This window comes from Corvus hawaiiensis, chromosome 7 (assembly GCF_020740725.1).
Source record: "Corvus hawaiiensis isolate bCorHaw1 chromosome 7, bCorHaw1.pri.cur, whole genome shotgun sequence".
Taxonomy (NCBI): Eukaryota; Metazoa; Chordata; class Aves; order Passeriformes; family Corvidae; genus Corvus; species Corvus hawaiiensis.
The window spans coordinates 24873166-24886812 of record NC_063219.1 but is presented as its reverse complement, the minus strand read 5'-3'; the positions used below and the strand labels follow the sequence as shown (position 1 = coordinate 24886812).

The 13647-nt window shown below is 53.5% G+C and overlaps 1 protein-coding gene and 1 long non-coding RNA gene across 7 annotated transcripts in view; one reads left to right on the top strand and one right to left on the bottom strand.

The window, feature by feature from the left end:
• Window positions 1-2397: 2397 nt before the first annotated feature.
• LOC125328503 lies at window positions 2398-10266 on the top strand. The gene is made up of 2 exons (XR_007204743.1): window positions 2398-2693; window positions 10063-10266. It is a non-coding gene; the product is annotated as an uncharacterized LOC125328503 (long non-coding RNA).
• CFAP65 (cilia and flagella associated protein 65) overlaps window positions 8003-13647 on the bottom strand; it is a 32058-nt gene continuing 26413 nt past the window's right edge. For 3 of the 6 annotated variants that reach the window (XM_048309265.1, XM_048309267.1, XM_048309266.1), the window contains 6 exons: window positions 13129-13194; window positions 11264-11478; window positions 10748-10897; window positions 9947-10225; window positions 9137-9274; window positions 8003-8567 (listed from right to left, as the gene is read on the bottom strand). In XM_048309265.1, the coding sequence (XP_048165222.1) occupies window positions 8531-8567; window positions 9137-9274; window positions 9947-10225; window positions 10748-10897; window positions 11264-11478; window positions 13129-13194 (885 nt within the window). In that variant the 3' untranslated portion in view covers window positions 8003-8530. Of the gene's footprint in view, window positions 8568-9136; window positions 9275-9946; window positions 10226-10747; window positions 10898-11263; window positions 11479-13128; window positions 13195-13647 lie in introns of those variants that run through there. The other 3 variants (XR_007204742.1, XM_048309268.1, XM_048309269.1) reach the window with 3 other exon arrangements.

The window sequence follows — 13647 nt, the reverse complement described above, 5'->3', positions numbered from 1 at the left end:
GCTGGCAGAGCTGGACCAGGGAGAGCAGGATGGGAAGATGGCAGGGGGGCAATTAAACCAGGGCATAAGACAGCCCAGAGGTGCTGGAGCAGCTAAGCGAAAGCAGAGGCGGCACGGCAGCATCTCCATAGCCTTGCTCTGCCAGATACCATCTCCGCCAGGCTCTGCCCCCACAGGGACACACGTGCAGCGACTGGAGCACATGGACAGCAGGGTCTGGCTTTGCTCAGAGTTATTAATCGTGTTCTATTTGATCCCAGCCTGAGTGGGGCAGCTGCAGAGCGTTGTGCATATCGGGGGATGTGTTGTGCTTTCTCAGCTTTTCAACTTTGCCAGGGTTGGTAGCAGGAGACACAGAGCCTGGACACACAGCCCCAGGGGGCCCATGACCACAATGATGGCCAATCACCACACCATCTGGGGGCTGTTCCCAGGCTAGGATGCACACTTAGCTCTGGAGGGATGCAGGGAGCACAGCAACCCTGGAGATGTTCTTTGGTTTTGGTCCCTTCCTACACCACCTGTTGGAAACTTCCCAAAACATCTGCCCAAACAGGAAGCCTAGAAGGTGCCTCATCTCTGCCCCTTGCAGGGGCACCCCAAGGAGGGAACAGGACTCTTCTGCTCCAGGACTGGGGCTGCTGAGCTTTGTCCTGTGCATAGCTGCATGAGGGTGAGGGAAAGCAGCAGGAATCTTCCTGTCTCTTAGCACACTCCTGAGCTCCTTCACTTCCAACCTCTCCTCCATCCACACTGGGTGGATGGGCTGAGCCTTTTTGGTGTTTGCAGAGAGGCTGCAGATGGACTCAGGCTCTACCTGTGAACTCAGAGCATCCCTGAGCATGGTGGGACTAGAACTGGATCCTGTGTTACAGAAGTGCCTGTGCCAGAGGGCAGGGCAGAAGCAGCTCAGGGCTGGCAGAGAAATCGCAGGCAGAGGCAGGCATAGACACTGACACTAGGGAGGTGAGGGATCTTTCCACTCCCAAACAATATCCTGAGATGGGAGGAAAGCAGGTTCACTGCTGTCCCATCTCCTGGCTCTCTGTGACTCCCTGCAGCTTCCATGGTGCTAGGAGCAGCCCCAGGCTCTGAATGTCTGCTCTGGCTGCTGGAGAGGGAGGGATGGGACAGGACATGGAATGGGACAGGTGTCCAGGTCAAGCACTTGTGCTTTGAGAGCAGGGCAGGCAGTGAGCAGGGCTGTCCTGGAAGAGACCCACCGGCTTGCCAGCACCACCCCCCACACCCTTCCACAGCAAGCATAGGCAGAGAGATTGCCACCAGCAGGAGCTGGCACCTTTCCGGCAGGCTTAGGGTGCACAACAGGAAACACCTGCCCTGGACAGTCAGGCAGTCTCTGGAAGGGCTGGGAAGTGCAGGTCCTGGGAGTGAATCAAGGCAGAGGTGTGCGAGATGTGGCACCCCTCATCCTCTGCCCTGCTCCCTGCTGCCTGCTCCTGCCCTCCCTCCCCGCTGCCTGCGCTGTCAGCAGTTAAAGCTCCCTTGGTGCCAGCAGACCATTGAGACCTACCTGGGTGCTTGGCAGAGCCCTGCCAAACTCCACCCTGGGCCAGCACCGTGCCAGGGCTCTCTGTGCCTGCCACGGCTCTGCAGTGCTGCCAGGGCCAGGCTGCCCTTCCCCAGCAGGCTGCTACAAGCAGCAATCAGCCACACAGGCAGGACGCGTGTGCCTAGTGTGTTACATGTGCCTGCCATGCCATGGGCACAGGGACATGGGTCCTGCACGTCACAACCTGCAAAGCTGAGTGCCAGAAATGCCATGTGTACCACTGCCACGCGGGTCCCATGTCCCACAGTGCCATGTGCAGGTCCCATGGGGTTCACGCATGCTGTGTGTGGATTGCTTCATCTGTGTGCACTGGCTGGTCCCTGCTGCGTGTGTTTGGGTGAGATTGCATGTTGTGCACGTCCCTCGAGCGTTTTGCTCCGCACACAGACCAGAGGTTCGTCCTGGCACGCGGGAGTTGCAAGCAGGCGTGTGCTCCCTCCGTGGTGGTGCCGGGTGTGAGCGCCAGCCATGCGCTTGCAGATGGGCTGGACCTGCCTAACGCGAGCCGAACGAACAAAACGTTCAGGTCAGGTATTGCACGTGGGGCTCGACGCCAGGCAAGTGCAGAGATGCTCCGACTTTGGATAGTGTGGGCTGGAGGGGTGCTCTGCCGTGGGCTGTCAGCAGCCCCTTCTGCACCCTTCCTCCTGAGCTGGGTCCTTCCAGGCTGGGAGATGGTGTCCTTGCTGCTCCAAACCAGCTCCTCTGGGGGTAAAGTCCGGAAAGTGGAAGCTTGACACCTGCTGCCTGGGAAAGCCAAACAGAGCAGGGGCGGGTTAAACTGGCATGGCAGGGTGGAGAACGGGGATGAAAGGAAGGAAGGAAGGAAGAAAGGAAGAGAGTAAATGGAGGAGGGGAGGGAAACAGAAAGGTTGGAAAATACAGGTGAGAAAGAAGAGTTAAGGAAAGGGGACAGGCTGGACGGTGTCCCCTGAGCCTATCCCCTTCCTTCCCAGGAGTTCAGAGGTGCGACCAGACTCCCAGTACTTGTCCCAGAGAAGCCCCCAGGATGTTCTCCATGCCCAGTACTCTGCTCCCAGCCAGGCAGGCAGGACCCTGGCCAAGGTGTGCTGGGTTCTAGCAGCTCACCTGGCTCCGGTGACACGCTGGCAGCTGTCAGGTGAGTGGCTTCGCCTTCCCCCGCTGGCTCACAAGCAGAAAATGAGGGTGACGCTGGCTGGATGGGGCTTTTATAGTCCTGATAAAAATAGCGCTGGCTGGCCGGTGATCGGGGGGCCGGAGAGATGTGACTGAGCAGAGACAGGCGAGAGGGCTGGGCTGGCGGCGGCGAGCCTTCTCCCCAGCACACCTGTCACAGCTCTGTGTTTGCTCAGAGCAAATATTGACCCAGGGAAGGCCGGCTGGGCAAGGGAGGCGATTAGCCCACCTAGATTAGAGGCAGAGCAGGTCTCTATGCAAACTCTCCAGGGCTGCCTTTGTTAATGGGAGCCTGATGGGCTGATAGGAGCCAGGAGCCTGGGTGCTGGGGTGGTGGGGAGGAGGAGGTGGGGGGGAGAGGAGGAGACATTCATTAACCTGCACTGGAACAACACCAGCTGTCACTTTTCCACCCACCTGCCTGGCTCACTTTGCAGCAGAGATGAGGGGAGAGCGGGGGGCCAGGGGAAGCAGGTGTGAGGATACCCTACCTGGGCAGCTCTAGGATGGCAGTGGCTTTCTTCAGCATTTTGAGCTGCTGAGAGGTCAGGGAGCTGTGAAGTCTCAGGGCAGAAAAGCAAATCTAGTGCCTGCCCCAAGCAGTCTGAGTGCCAGTGACAGCAAGGACTTCCTTGTTCTCACCCCAATCTCCCCACTCATGCTGAAAATCCCCATGGCACACCACAACAATGCTCACACTTCATTTAGAGGAGTCCACAGACTTCTGAGCTACGCAGCAAAGCAGAGCTCAACAAAACTTTGGGAGCTTTCTCTTTGGGAGCGTTCCCTTTGGGAGCGTTCCCAGCGTGGCCACACAGGCTGGGAGCCAGCTGTCCTAATGCAGCAGCAAGAACAGGATGTGTTTCACTCCATGTGCACACACCTCCCCGTGGGTCACTGCATCCCAGAGTCACAGCACTCCCGTGTCCCAACTGTGTCCCTGCCCAGCAGGGTAACCAGTGCAGGCACCCCCATGCTGGCTCCCGGAGCAGTGTACAGAGCCCACGGAAGCTGGGAGAAGTTTAGACACACTCCTTCAGTGCCCAGCCACGCTGCTCAGCCCTGACAGCCCTCTGCTGATCTCAGCTACAGTCAGCAGGAGCTGGGCTCTCTCCCAGTTACTCTGGCACCCACAGCTCCTTGGATAACAGAGCATGAAGTGCAGCAGCGGTGGCAGGAGAAGCTCCTTTGTGCAAGTGCAGTGGCCTGTTTGTTTGTGTAGATGGGTGTGTTTGTGGGTGGGGAAGGGGGTAACGCTGCTTTAACCCCCATGGTGTACACCTGCAGGAATCATGGTCCTAGGTGTGCTTTAGAAACCATCACCAATGCTCCTCCCAGAGCTGGAGTGTACTTGCAGGTTGCAGTAAATGGATTCCCTAATGTAAGTGGATAGTAGCAGATCCTTAGCAGCCACTGCTGCCCAGCTCTTCTTCCTTGGAGACTTGATCCTCTCAGAGTCACGGTTTTTAAAGGCAGGCTACATCCCTCCTGCCTGCTGCTGCCTCTGCAGTCTGGGGTCCCCCAGGCCTGGCCCTGGGAAGTGCTAGAGTGATGCCAACCTGCTGCCCTTGCTTATCCTGGTACTCTTTTTCAGTAATTTTGGCAGCAAAGGAAACGAAGCACCACCAATACTCTGTGTCATGGTGCGAAGGAGAAATGCGACGTCCCCCTCCTTTTGATGCTGTACAGGCTGTGATGCTTGGACTTGCATATTCTCCTTTCCTAGTATGGGAAATGCACTGGACAGGACTCCCACCCCTCCCTGCCCGGGCACACACCAGCATAGCAGAGCTGCAGCTCCTGGCATAGGCTGATTGGCTGCCCCCTCTCTTTCTGGAGAAGCAAAAAACCCCAAATACCACAGGTGCTGCTGCAGTGCCAGCAGACATCTCCAAGCCTATATACTGTGTCAGAAATGCTCTTTCACCCAGTCTCTCTCCTGCGTGGGCAGGGCCCCACCACTCACCAAATAGCAGCAAATACTGTCCTTGCAGGGCTGCTTTACAGAAAACAGGAGAAAAGCAGGTCCCTTGAGCTTGCAGAGTGCCCTGCACTGCACTGCTACCCTGGGGAATGTCTTCCACCTGCCCTGCCATCTCTGGGGCAGCATCTACCAGCTTGTGCCCTTCTCTGTCAGGCAGGCAGGCAGTGCTAGGACCAAGCTCTCAGTACGGCTGGCCTTGGAAAGGCAGCCTCAGTCTGCTCTTGCCGCAGCCAAGGGCTTGTGCTGCCTCACTGTCCCGTAAGGACTGACTAGCTCACATCAGAGCACCTCTTGTGTCCATCAGGAGCCAGCATGGTGCCCTTGCCTGGCCTGAGCATGGCCCCCACTCCCAAACACCAAAGTGACACAGTTGAGCCAGCAAAGCCTCAAAGTATCTTGGAGATGGGAGGCCAGGGGTGAAGGATTTGTCCAGCTCTGCCAAGGGATTTGGAAGGATCACCCTCATGCTTTTGCTCTTCAGCCACTGCAAGCTGGTCAGGGCAGGACTTTTCCAGGTTCCTACCTCCTACACTGTACAGAGGGAGAAGGGGCCGATTCCAGCAAGGGACTCGTTAATTCCTTGCTCCCTAACACTGCTGCCTTCGCCACACGGACACAGAGACCCACCAAGTGGGGCTTTGCAGGAGATTCAGGCTCCCCAGCTGCAATGGGACAGCAAAGCCTTGCAGACACCCTGTCAGGGAAGCCCTGAGCAGCCTTGTTCCCTTCCTTTTATCTCCCTGACAATGGCACGATTCAGCAGGTGTTAAATGTTTTAATGAGATTCAGGATAGCTTCTGTTGCCCACCTGCCCCAAGGCCATTCCACCCCTCCCTGGGAGCCAGGAGTAACAGACAAGAAGAAAGCGCCTGTTGTGCGTTGCATTAACTGCCTGATGACTGAGTGCTCCCGATAATTCGCACAAGGAGAGGGGGAGTCCCATTAGCTTGCCGAGCTCATGCTCAGCCATTGGTGTGCTGGCCGTATACCTGCCGGGAGCCCGGCCTGGCTACCAACCCCAGTCCCATGGGAACATCACCTGTTTCACTACCCAAACACCAGTGGGAAGAAGCAGGACCTGTATCTACAATATTTCTGTTGGAGAGATGTGCATTAGAAATGTAGCTGTGTTTGGCAGAGGCCAAATCCAGCCCTGGGAGACAGTACAAGCTCAGACTTCCTCCTGCCTGAGACCCAAATGTGGTTAGCAGAAACAGGACTTCTCCCCTCTTTTGGGAGCTGAGCTGGGCTGTGAGTCTGGGCCTACTACAGTCCCACAAGTCCATTGCCCCTGGCAGTGGGTACCAACAAACTGGTACCTACTGGTTTCCCTCTTGCTAAGGGAAAAGCCCTTCCTGCCAGCTCTGCACATCTCTGCCCTCCCTTCACCTCACCACTGCCCCAAAGATCCAAGTGAGAGAGAACCCCCTGGGTGAGTACATCCACACTATGCAGAGCTCACCTCCAGCACCGTCTGGGAGTGCTGCTTTCTCTCTTTGCTAACGGGACAGTGATGTGGCTCAGTCACAAATTAAAGTGTTTTCCAAAACCAGGGTCAGGGTCTAGCTCCCAGCCTGAGAAGTGGAATTGGGAATTTCCCCAACCTGGGAAAGAGGCTGCCCCTTGTGTATTTATACTTTAGGATGAGGATAAAAGAAGAAAAATGTGTGACAGCTGCTACTCTCTTTGCTTACTGCACTCAGAGTGGTTCTGGATGACAAGCACCAGAGAAGAGCTACAACAGAGGTGACACACCACCATCTCACAGCCCCCAAAAAGAGCTGAGAGAAGAAAAACTTTTCTCTCACAGGTGTAAGTAGCTCTCAAATCTGTTTCCCTGACTCACTTGTTGTTTAAGGCATCATCTTCAAGATCTCTCCTACTAGAGTGATGCTTATCAAACAGTGAATTTCCCTCTAACAGTGCTCCAACAGGCAAGTACAGTGTGAGTTCTGTTTTCTCCAGGTCCAGGCTGGGAGCACAGGGGAGTGGGGAGAATAGGAGCATTAATGACAAACAAAAATTCCCTGCACATTTTGATGGCACTCTGGCTCCCTCCATTTGCTTTTGGGTGCTACACCAGACCAACACAGAGCATTTCCCATGTTAACTTTTCCAGGTAGTGGATGCAATGGTACAGGTGTAGTGATGCAGCCTAAAGAGCCTTAGATCACACAGCAGATCTGAGGATGGGCAAACTGACACTGTCTTCACTGCTCCAGGCTGCCCTTGGGCAGCTGGATTCAACCTACTTTAGGGCAATAGTGAGGTTTCTGCCCCTGCTTTTGCTATCCATTTGGGAACTTTACTGCAGGACTACAGAGCACCTGCAGTGAGCAAATCCTAGCAAGGAGCCTGGACCAAGAAGAATCACTCCAAGTGGACTGAACAGCCAGGCCCTGCTGCTGCCTTGAGTTGTGGAGGAAGGAAATGGTTCTGCATTACCTGTTCAGCACTAGCCAAAGACCAGAGGAATACAGAAGGTCTGCTGTGACGTAAGAGACCTGGTACCAACAGTATTGGGAAGGGAGGAGAGGGTTTGCACTTCTCAGGAGAAGGAACCACGTCCCATGTGAACACCCAAGGCACTCAGGCTGAGTTCAGGAGCTGGCAGTGCCTCTGCTCTATCTCTGACAACAGGAACAGCTCAGCCCTGGGGCTTAGTAACAGCTACACACGCAAGGCTCCTGCACTGAGAGGAGTGTGGGGGTGAAGCTGGGTGAGCTGCAGTACCCCAGGCACAGCAGGCAACTGCCCTCTGCTGAGCAGGGCAAAAGCCCTCCACAGTGCCTTGTGCAGTCTTCTCTTAGGAGGCGAGGGAAGACGCAGCTCTGGTCTTGGCTGGGTCCCGGCACTGGGAAACAAGGCATGAGGGTTTGGAGGGGGACACCAAAGCTGCATCCTCACCAGAGCTGGGTGGCTGCATGAGCCCCATGTTGCAGAGCCCATAGCAGTACTGCAGAACAGGGGAGATGATGCAAACACAGCCCCACGGCCCGGCATAGCCATCCTGCAGCTCCTGCCTGGGAGCAGCAGCTGGGACCCACCACCAGCCTGTTCTGTGCTGGCCACTGGGATTTCTCACAACTCACACCGCCACCTCCCGGCTGTGACAAACCCGCTCCTTCATTGCGACACCTCTCGCAGCCTGACGGACTCCCCAGGCCAGGCCAAGGCTCAGAGGATCCCCTTCCCCAGGTGACAGCCTTGCAGTTTGAAAAGTCTTGTGAGTCTTTGTCCAGGGCTCACAAGCCCAGACGCAAAAATTATGTATGTTACACACGGTGTCAGTGTCTGAAGGTCAAGTTGCTTTTATTGGGTTGCCCGTGTGTGCTGATGGTGCTGCAGCTGCCCCCTCGGGCTGGTCACTGTAAGGGGAACCTGCAGCCACCACTGGAGCACGGAGGGGAGGAGGATTCACTACCTGCATCCTACTGATGTCATCACCTCATTGCCCAGCTGTCAGTCCTTCCTCAGCTACATTTCAAAGCAGATTCCACTTCTCTCAGCTGGTACAGACTGAGGGTAGTGGGAATTGTCACAGTGGTTGTCCATGTGCTCCCTGTAGCATAGAGTTCTTCTCCGACGATGGGGCCAGCCACAGAAAGGAGAGATCTCATGGACTCCGCTGTGGAGTTGTCAGAGGATTCAAACCAGTGCTGAGAACATAGTCAGGACATACCTCCTCAGATAAAGCCAGCATGCTGAGCTAAGGTCATGGTGTGGGAGGGTCCGAGTTGCTCTGGACATCACAGGAATGAAGAATGGAGAAAGCTGATGTGCTTGAAGAGCTTAAGGAGCACAGTACCCAGCATCTATGCTCTGGAGGACGGGGGTGCCGGATTGGTGATTCTGAAAAAGAGATGGCAGCTCTGGAGATGACATCTACATCCAACAACCCTCTTCCATTAACCCTCATTCTCATCTCTCTGCACTTCTGCCCAAGCTAGGGCAAACCCTCATGCTTTTCGCTCAGATCCAGATCTACTTCCCCCACCAGTGGCTATTCCCTCAACCTAACTAGATCCCACACCACCTTGGACTATGAAAGCTTTGCTTCCTTTCTGCTGTCAAAGGCTGTGCTGTCTGCTCCTTGACCCCTTTTCCCAAAGCACTATCCTTGTGCTAGGCTCTCCAGTGCCTCAGGCCAGCTGTTCACCCATAGGGCCCTACCCCAGAGCTGCATGAGGGTCTCGGGTCCACAGAAAGGTTGTATTGTTACTACCTCTGCTCTGAGGCTCAGAACAAGCCAAGAGGGGGTAGAGACTTTGGGAGTGGATTCTCCCTTTTGCACAGGCAGCCTTGACATTGATAGGCAGGGATTCAGCTAACCCACATGGTCTAGAAAATGGGCTGTGCTTCAGCCTGACATATTAAGGACAGGTCCTGTCCCCCACCAGAGCACAGACACACTCTGCTACCTTCGGGAAGGGTTGCGGGGTAAAGCAATGACCATGGGCCGGGCTGTCAGCAACACCTCCCCACGGCTGGCTTCGGTCAGGATATTCTGCAGTGTGTTTTTCAGCACGAGCTCCACAAGGTTCCCAACAGCTGGCTGCCTAGAAGGACAGAAGTACAGCAGAGGACAGCTATCAGAAAGAAGATAAAGCAGGCTGCTTGCTGTGACTCCTGCCAGGAATCACCAGGCACAGCAGTGGAGCACGCACTGTGTCCTGCACACTGAGACCAATTACCCAAAGGCTTGAGCAATGGGTTGCTGACCCTTGTCCCAGAACTGTCATCAGCTGGTGTCAGGCTCTGACCTTAGACAGAGCTGGGTGACTATAGTTTTACTGGTTTCTCCCTCCAAGCTGTGCTGTAGCTGCTGTTGGTAAATATGCTTGTAGCAGTGTAGAAGGGAGCAGCCACAGCAATGAAATTGCTGTTGGTGAAATACTGCAGTGAAAATAAAAGGTAAGGTAAGCACATATGGCACCCTAATGTCTAATATGGCCTGGACTTCTGGAAAGTAAAGCAGACCTCATTCACTACCAGCATCCTGGCACTGCCCATGGCTCAACCCCAGACACAGTAAACCTTCCCTCCCCACAAACCACATTCAGGAGAGGGTGGCTAGTGGGGCTAGCATCGACTTCCACCCAGACAACACAGAATACACCAGCAGAAATGCTGCAGGGCTGAAGGAGAAATGGACTTCTGGCCAGGCAGTGTGCTGTCATGGCTCTCTTGACTGTGCAGCTCTTGACTTTTATGCGTGAGCTCTTCCTCACCTACTTATGATCTCCTTTTCCCTCAACTGCTTTTGGTGAAAAATCTTGTAAGATTCCAGAAAATGACTGAAAGAGGTTTCCTGACTCATTTTTTTCCTCTCTCCATCCTTCTCAAGGTCAAGATCTGTTGAAGCAGAGACCCTGGAGGAGATCGTGGAGCCCTGTCTACTGTCCTGGAGCTCTGCTGATTTTGCAGACTGGAACTGGAAAAAATATGGAATAGGCTCATCTTGGAGTTTTCTCACTGACTCCTGGAAGTAGCTGTTCTCCAAGAGGCTTCTAGGAAGAGGAAAATAAAGGATGAGTTACAGCATATCAGCTATCTGTATGACCCAGAGGATTATTACAAGACACCACAAATCAGAGGAAACCACTGACTGATGTCAGTGTTTAGTCTGTCCCCTCTTGCTTCTGGGCCTAAGAGAGGCAGCAAGAGGGCTTGAGCCAGTGAAACTACCTCTATTTCCCCAGTGCTGGTTCTTTACATTTGTGCAGCTCACAAACTGAATAGATGTACCCCAATACAGCCTGTTTCCAAGGTCACAACAGGTAGAGTTCCCTGGTTCCTGGGAACTCTGGAGGGATGGGTTCAGCCCCTGGCTGGGGAGGAAGCTCCTGCCTTGACTGTCACTCCAGGATCCCTGAGCTCATAGTCCCCAAGACAACCTTTGGCAGGTGGATCCCCCATTCTGGCAACAAGGGTGCACAGATTCCTCTAGGATTAGCAGAGGGCTAGCCATGCTGCATGCATTTTCTGGAGGACAGGGGCTTCAAACCACGTGAGGGTGAAGGGAAATGCACCTGATGACACCTGTGAGTATGTCAGCGACCATCTCCAGCTCCGGTTTTGAAGCAGCAGCCAGGGACAGCCATTTGGGCTCCATGTCCATCCTGTTTCTGTACCCTTTTCCATCCACAGATTCGCTCTCTGAGGGCTGGGCGCTGAAAGGGCTGGGAAAGGAGGATTTTTTCCATCAGTGGCAGCACTACTGAACCAAACTATCAAAGATCTGCAGCCTCCTGGCACTGCAGCAGTACTTCAGGCAAGCAGTGCAGGCAAGCAGGGGAGGAGTGGGAGCTTTCATATTTGTGACAGGAGCAGGGACACTGTCATAAAAGAGGAACACTGAGCTCTGACAGCTGAGATGGGGAGAGAAACAGGTCATGTCAGCTAATGCTGGGGAAAGCAAGACAGCTCTTACCTAATTTTGAGGTACTGGAGAGGAGCAGAGCAGAGCGCCAAGTTCAGTGCATATCAGAGCATAGGCAGCCCTGGCTCAGATGAACATGCCAATCCAAAAAACCACTATCTCTTACCGGGACAAGAAGTATTTGGGAAAATCCAAGGAGAACTTGCGGAGAAATTCCTCAATAGTGTAGGACCTGGCTGACACATCAAGGTGTAAGACCAAGGGCTTGGGAGGCTCTGGTTTGACCCACACCTGGCTGGCATCTTTGCCCAACAGCAGCCCCCTCTCAAGGTGTCCAGGTGGCTGACTGGGTGTAGGGCGACTTTTAAGAGGGGGTAATGTCTGTTGGAGAGAAAGAAATGGCATGCACATAGTTGGTTCTTTGGCCAAAAGTAGGCTGATATAGGTTTGAGCACAGGCATGAGAACTGAAAGCCCAGCAACCAGAGCCACCAGATCCTGGGTGTCAAAATGATCTTAGCACCACAGTACTGATATCAGGCATGAGCAGCCATAGTGGAAATCAGTTCTGTTCCCTTCTCACTGCCCAGTGTGCCAGCCCCAAGTGTCAACAGGGCTTCAGGGTCTCCCTAAGGTACTTGGGGCTGGTGTACTCCATTGTAGAAGCTCTTGCAAGCACACCGGCAGTGCTGTGGGAGAAGTGATGTACATGGATGGAATGCGTGGGGAAACTGCCCAAACCTGAAGAGAAACCAGGAACTGATTCTAGCCACACTACATGGGCCAACTTGGGGTTGCATTACCAGCAGTCAGGTCGGGGGAAGTTTCTTAGAGCAGTAGGCGGGATACCTGGACCAGGAGGACACCACCCAGATCTGGAGAAGCTCTCAGGCATCACAGGACTTCAACGATCTTTGAGACATAGCTGTCCTGCCTCTGAGGCAGGGGGAAATGAGGCCAGGGGCCTTCACTGCTACTTACACAGGCATAGCAGGCTCCAAATAATCACTAGAGGTTAAAACCCCAGAGGACTAAATGAAACTGTTTTTACCTTTCTGCAGACATCCTTAACGCTCATCCAGAAAATGCCTTGACCTGCATCACTGATCACACCAAACAGCACAGGGCAAACAGTCCAAGCTAGAGTTGCCCTGAGCTGATTACTTCACACAGAACAGTGCAGGGCATGCAAAGGCACTCCACAGGGTCTCAGGAGCACTGCTACAGCCTCCCTGCGATGGCATTCCTGACATAACAAGCTGCATCTCTTTGTTGCCTCAATCCTCTCAGGCCCAGCCTCCCCTCAGCTCCCCTAAATCTCCCCACATCTTGGGTTAGCTGGTCCTCCATGAGCCCTGTCATTCCCACAGCACATCCTGCTGATGGCTATGGGCGCTGCTGGCTCTTCCTTTGGGCTCCGGTAATTCTGCAGAGTACTCACTGGGACCTTGTTTCACGCCTTCCCACCACTGCTGGAAAAGCTGTCTTACAGCAGTGCATACAGTTGTGCACTTGAGTGGAAACTGAGATGAACCAGGCAAATTGAGCTTTAAAGCTTTCTGTGCATTTAAACCAAGGCAATTCCTGCCTGCAGCTTCTCCTGAGAAACAGAGCACAGCTCGTCTAGAGGTGAGGGAAAAGTTTGCATCACTTTCTCCCAGGGTCCTGTTGCTTTCTGCTGTGACAGACAGTCCATTATGGCCCCAGAATGAAACCAGTACAGGTACCAATTGCCCTGTCTGTGTGCATCTTCTCTGCTTATTTGAAACCTTTCCCCCTTTCTCCAGTCATGGGTGCGCATTTGATGCCACTTTCAGTTCCCATTCACCTCAGCTGGAAAGTTACTGGCCACAGAACACAGCCAGACAGTCTGATTCTTCTGGCTCCTCCAAACAGTCTGTCTCCCAAAGCCTTGAAGCTACAAATCCTGCTGTGCTCTCTGTCCAGACTCCCACACTGTGATAACCAGCATCTGCCTCTTTTCTAAAGCAGTCAGTTTGATTCTACCACGAGTGAGACAGGCCTGACTTACCTTGTATTTCCTGATCACAGCTGAGGAGTCAGAAAGATTTTCTGTTTCAGCAGAATCTGATAACCTCTGAAAAAATAAAAATAAAAAAAAAAGAAAAAGAAAAAAGAAGAAGAAGAAGAAGAAGAGGAATTACCATGTAGGAAAGATATGGAGCAGAACAAGACTTTAGGATTTTTTTTAACCTTGTGCCAGCTGAGATTCAATGATCTCATCCTCCATTCTTCATTCAGGCCACATTCTTACTGCTAGCTACACATTTCTCTCCAGTGTTTATTCGTGGTTAAAAATCCAACCACTGGTTTCCACAGCCACTGACTTTGTTTTTCCAAAGGCTTCTCATGCACTTCCAAATTTCAGATGGTCACTAGCAATTTCAGAGTTTGTAAGATGATTCTTGGCTTGAAAATGAGATCTCATTTTCCACTAACCACAGATCAGCTTTGAGGTCTTTAACAGATCAGAGCCTCATGTCCTCTTAACAACTTGCCTAGGTTTTCCTAAAGAATTGTCAACACTGGC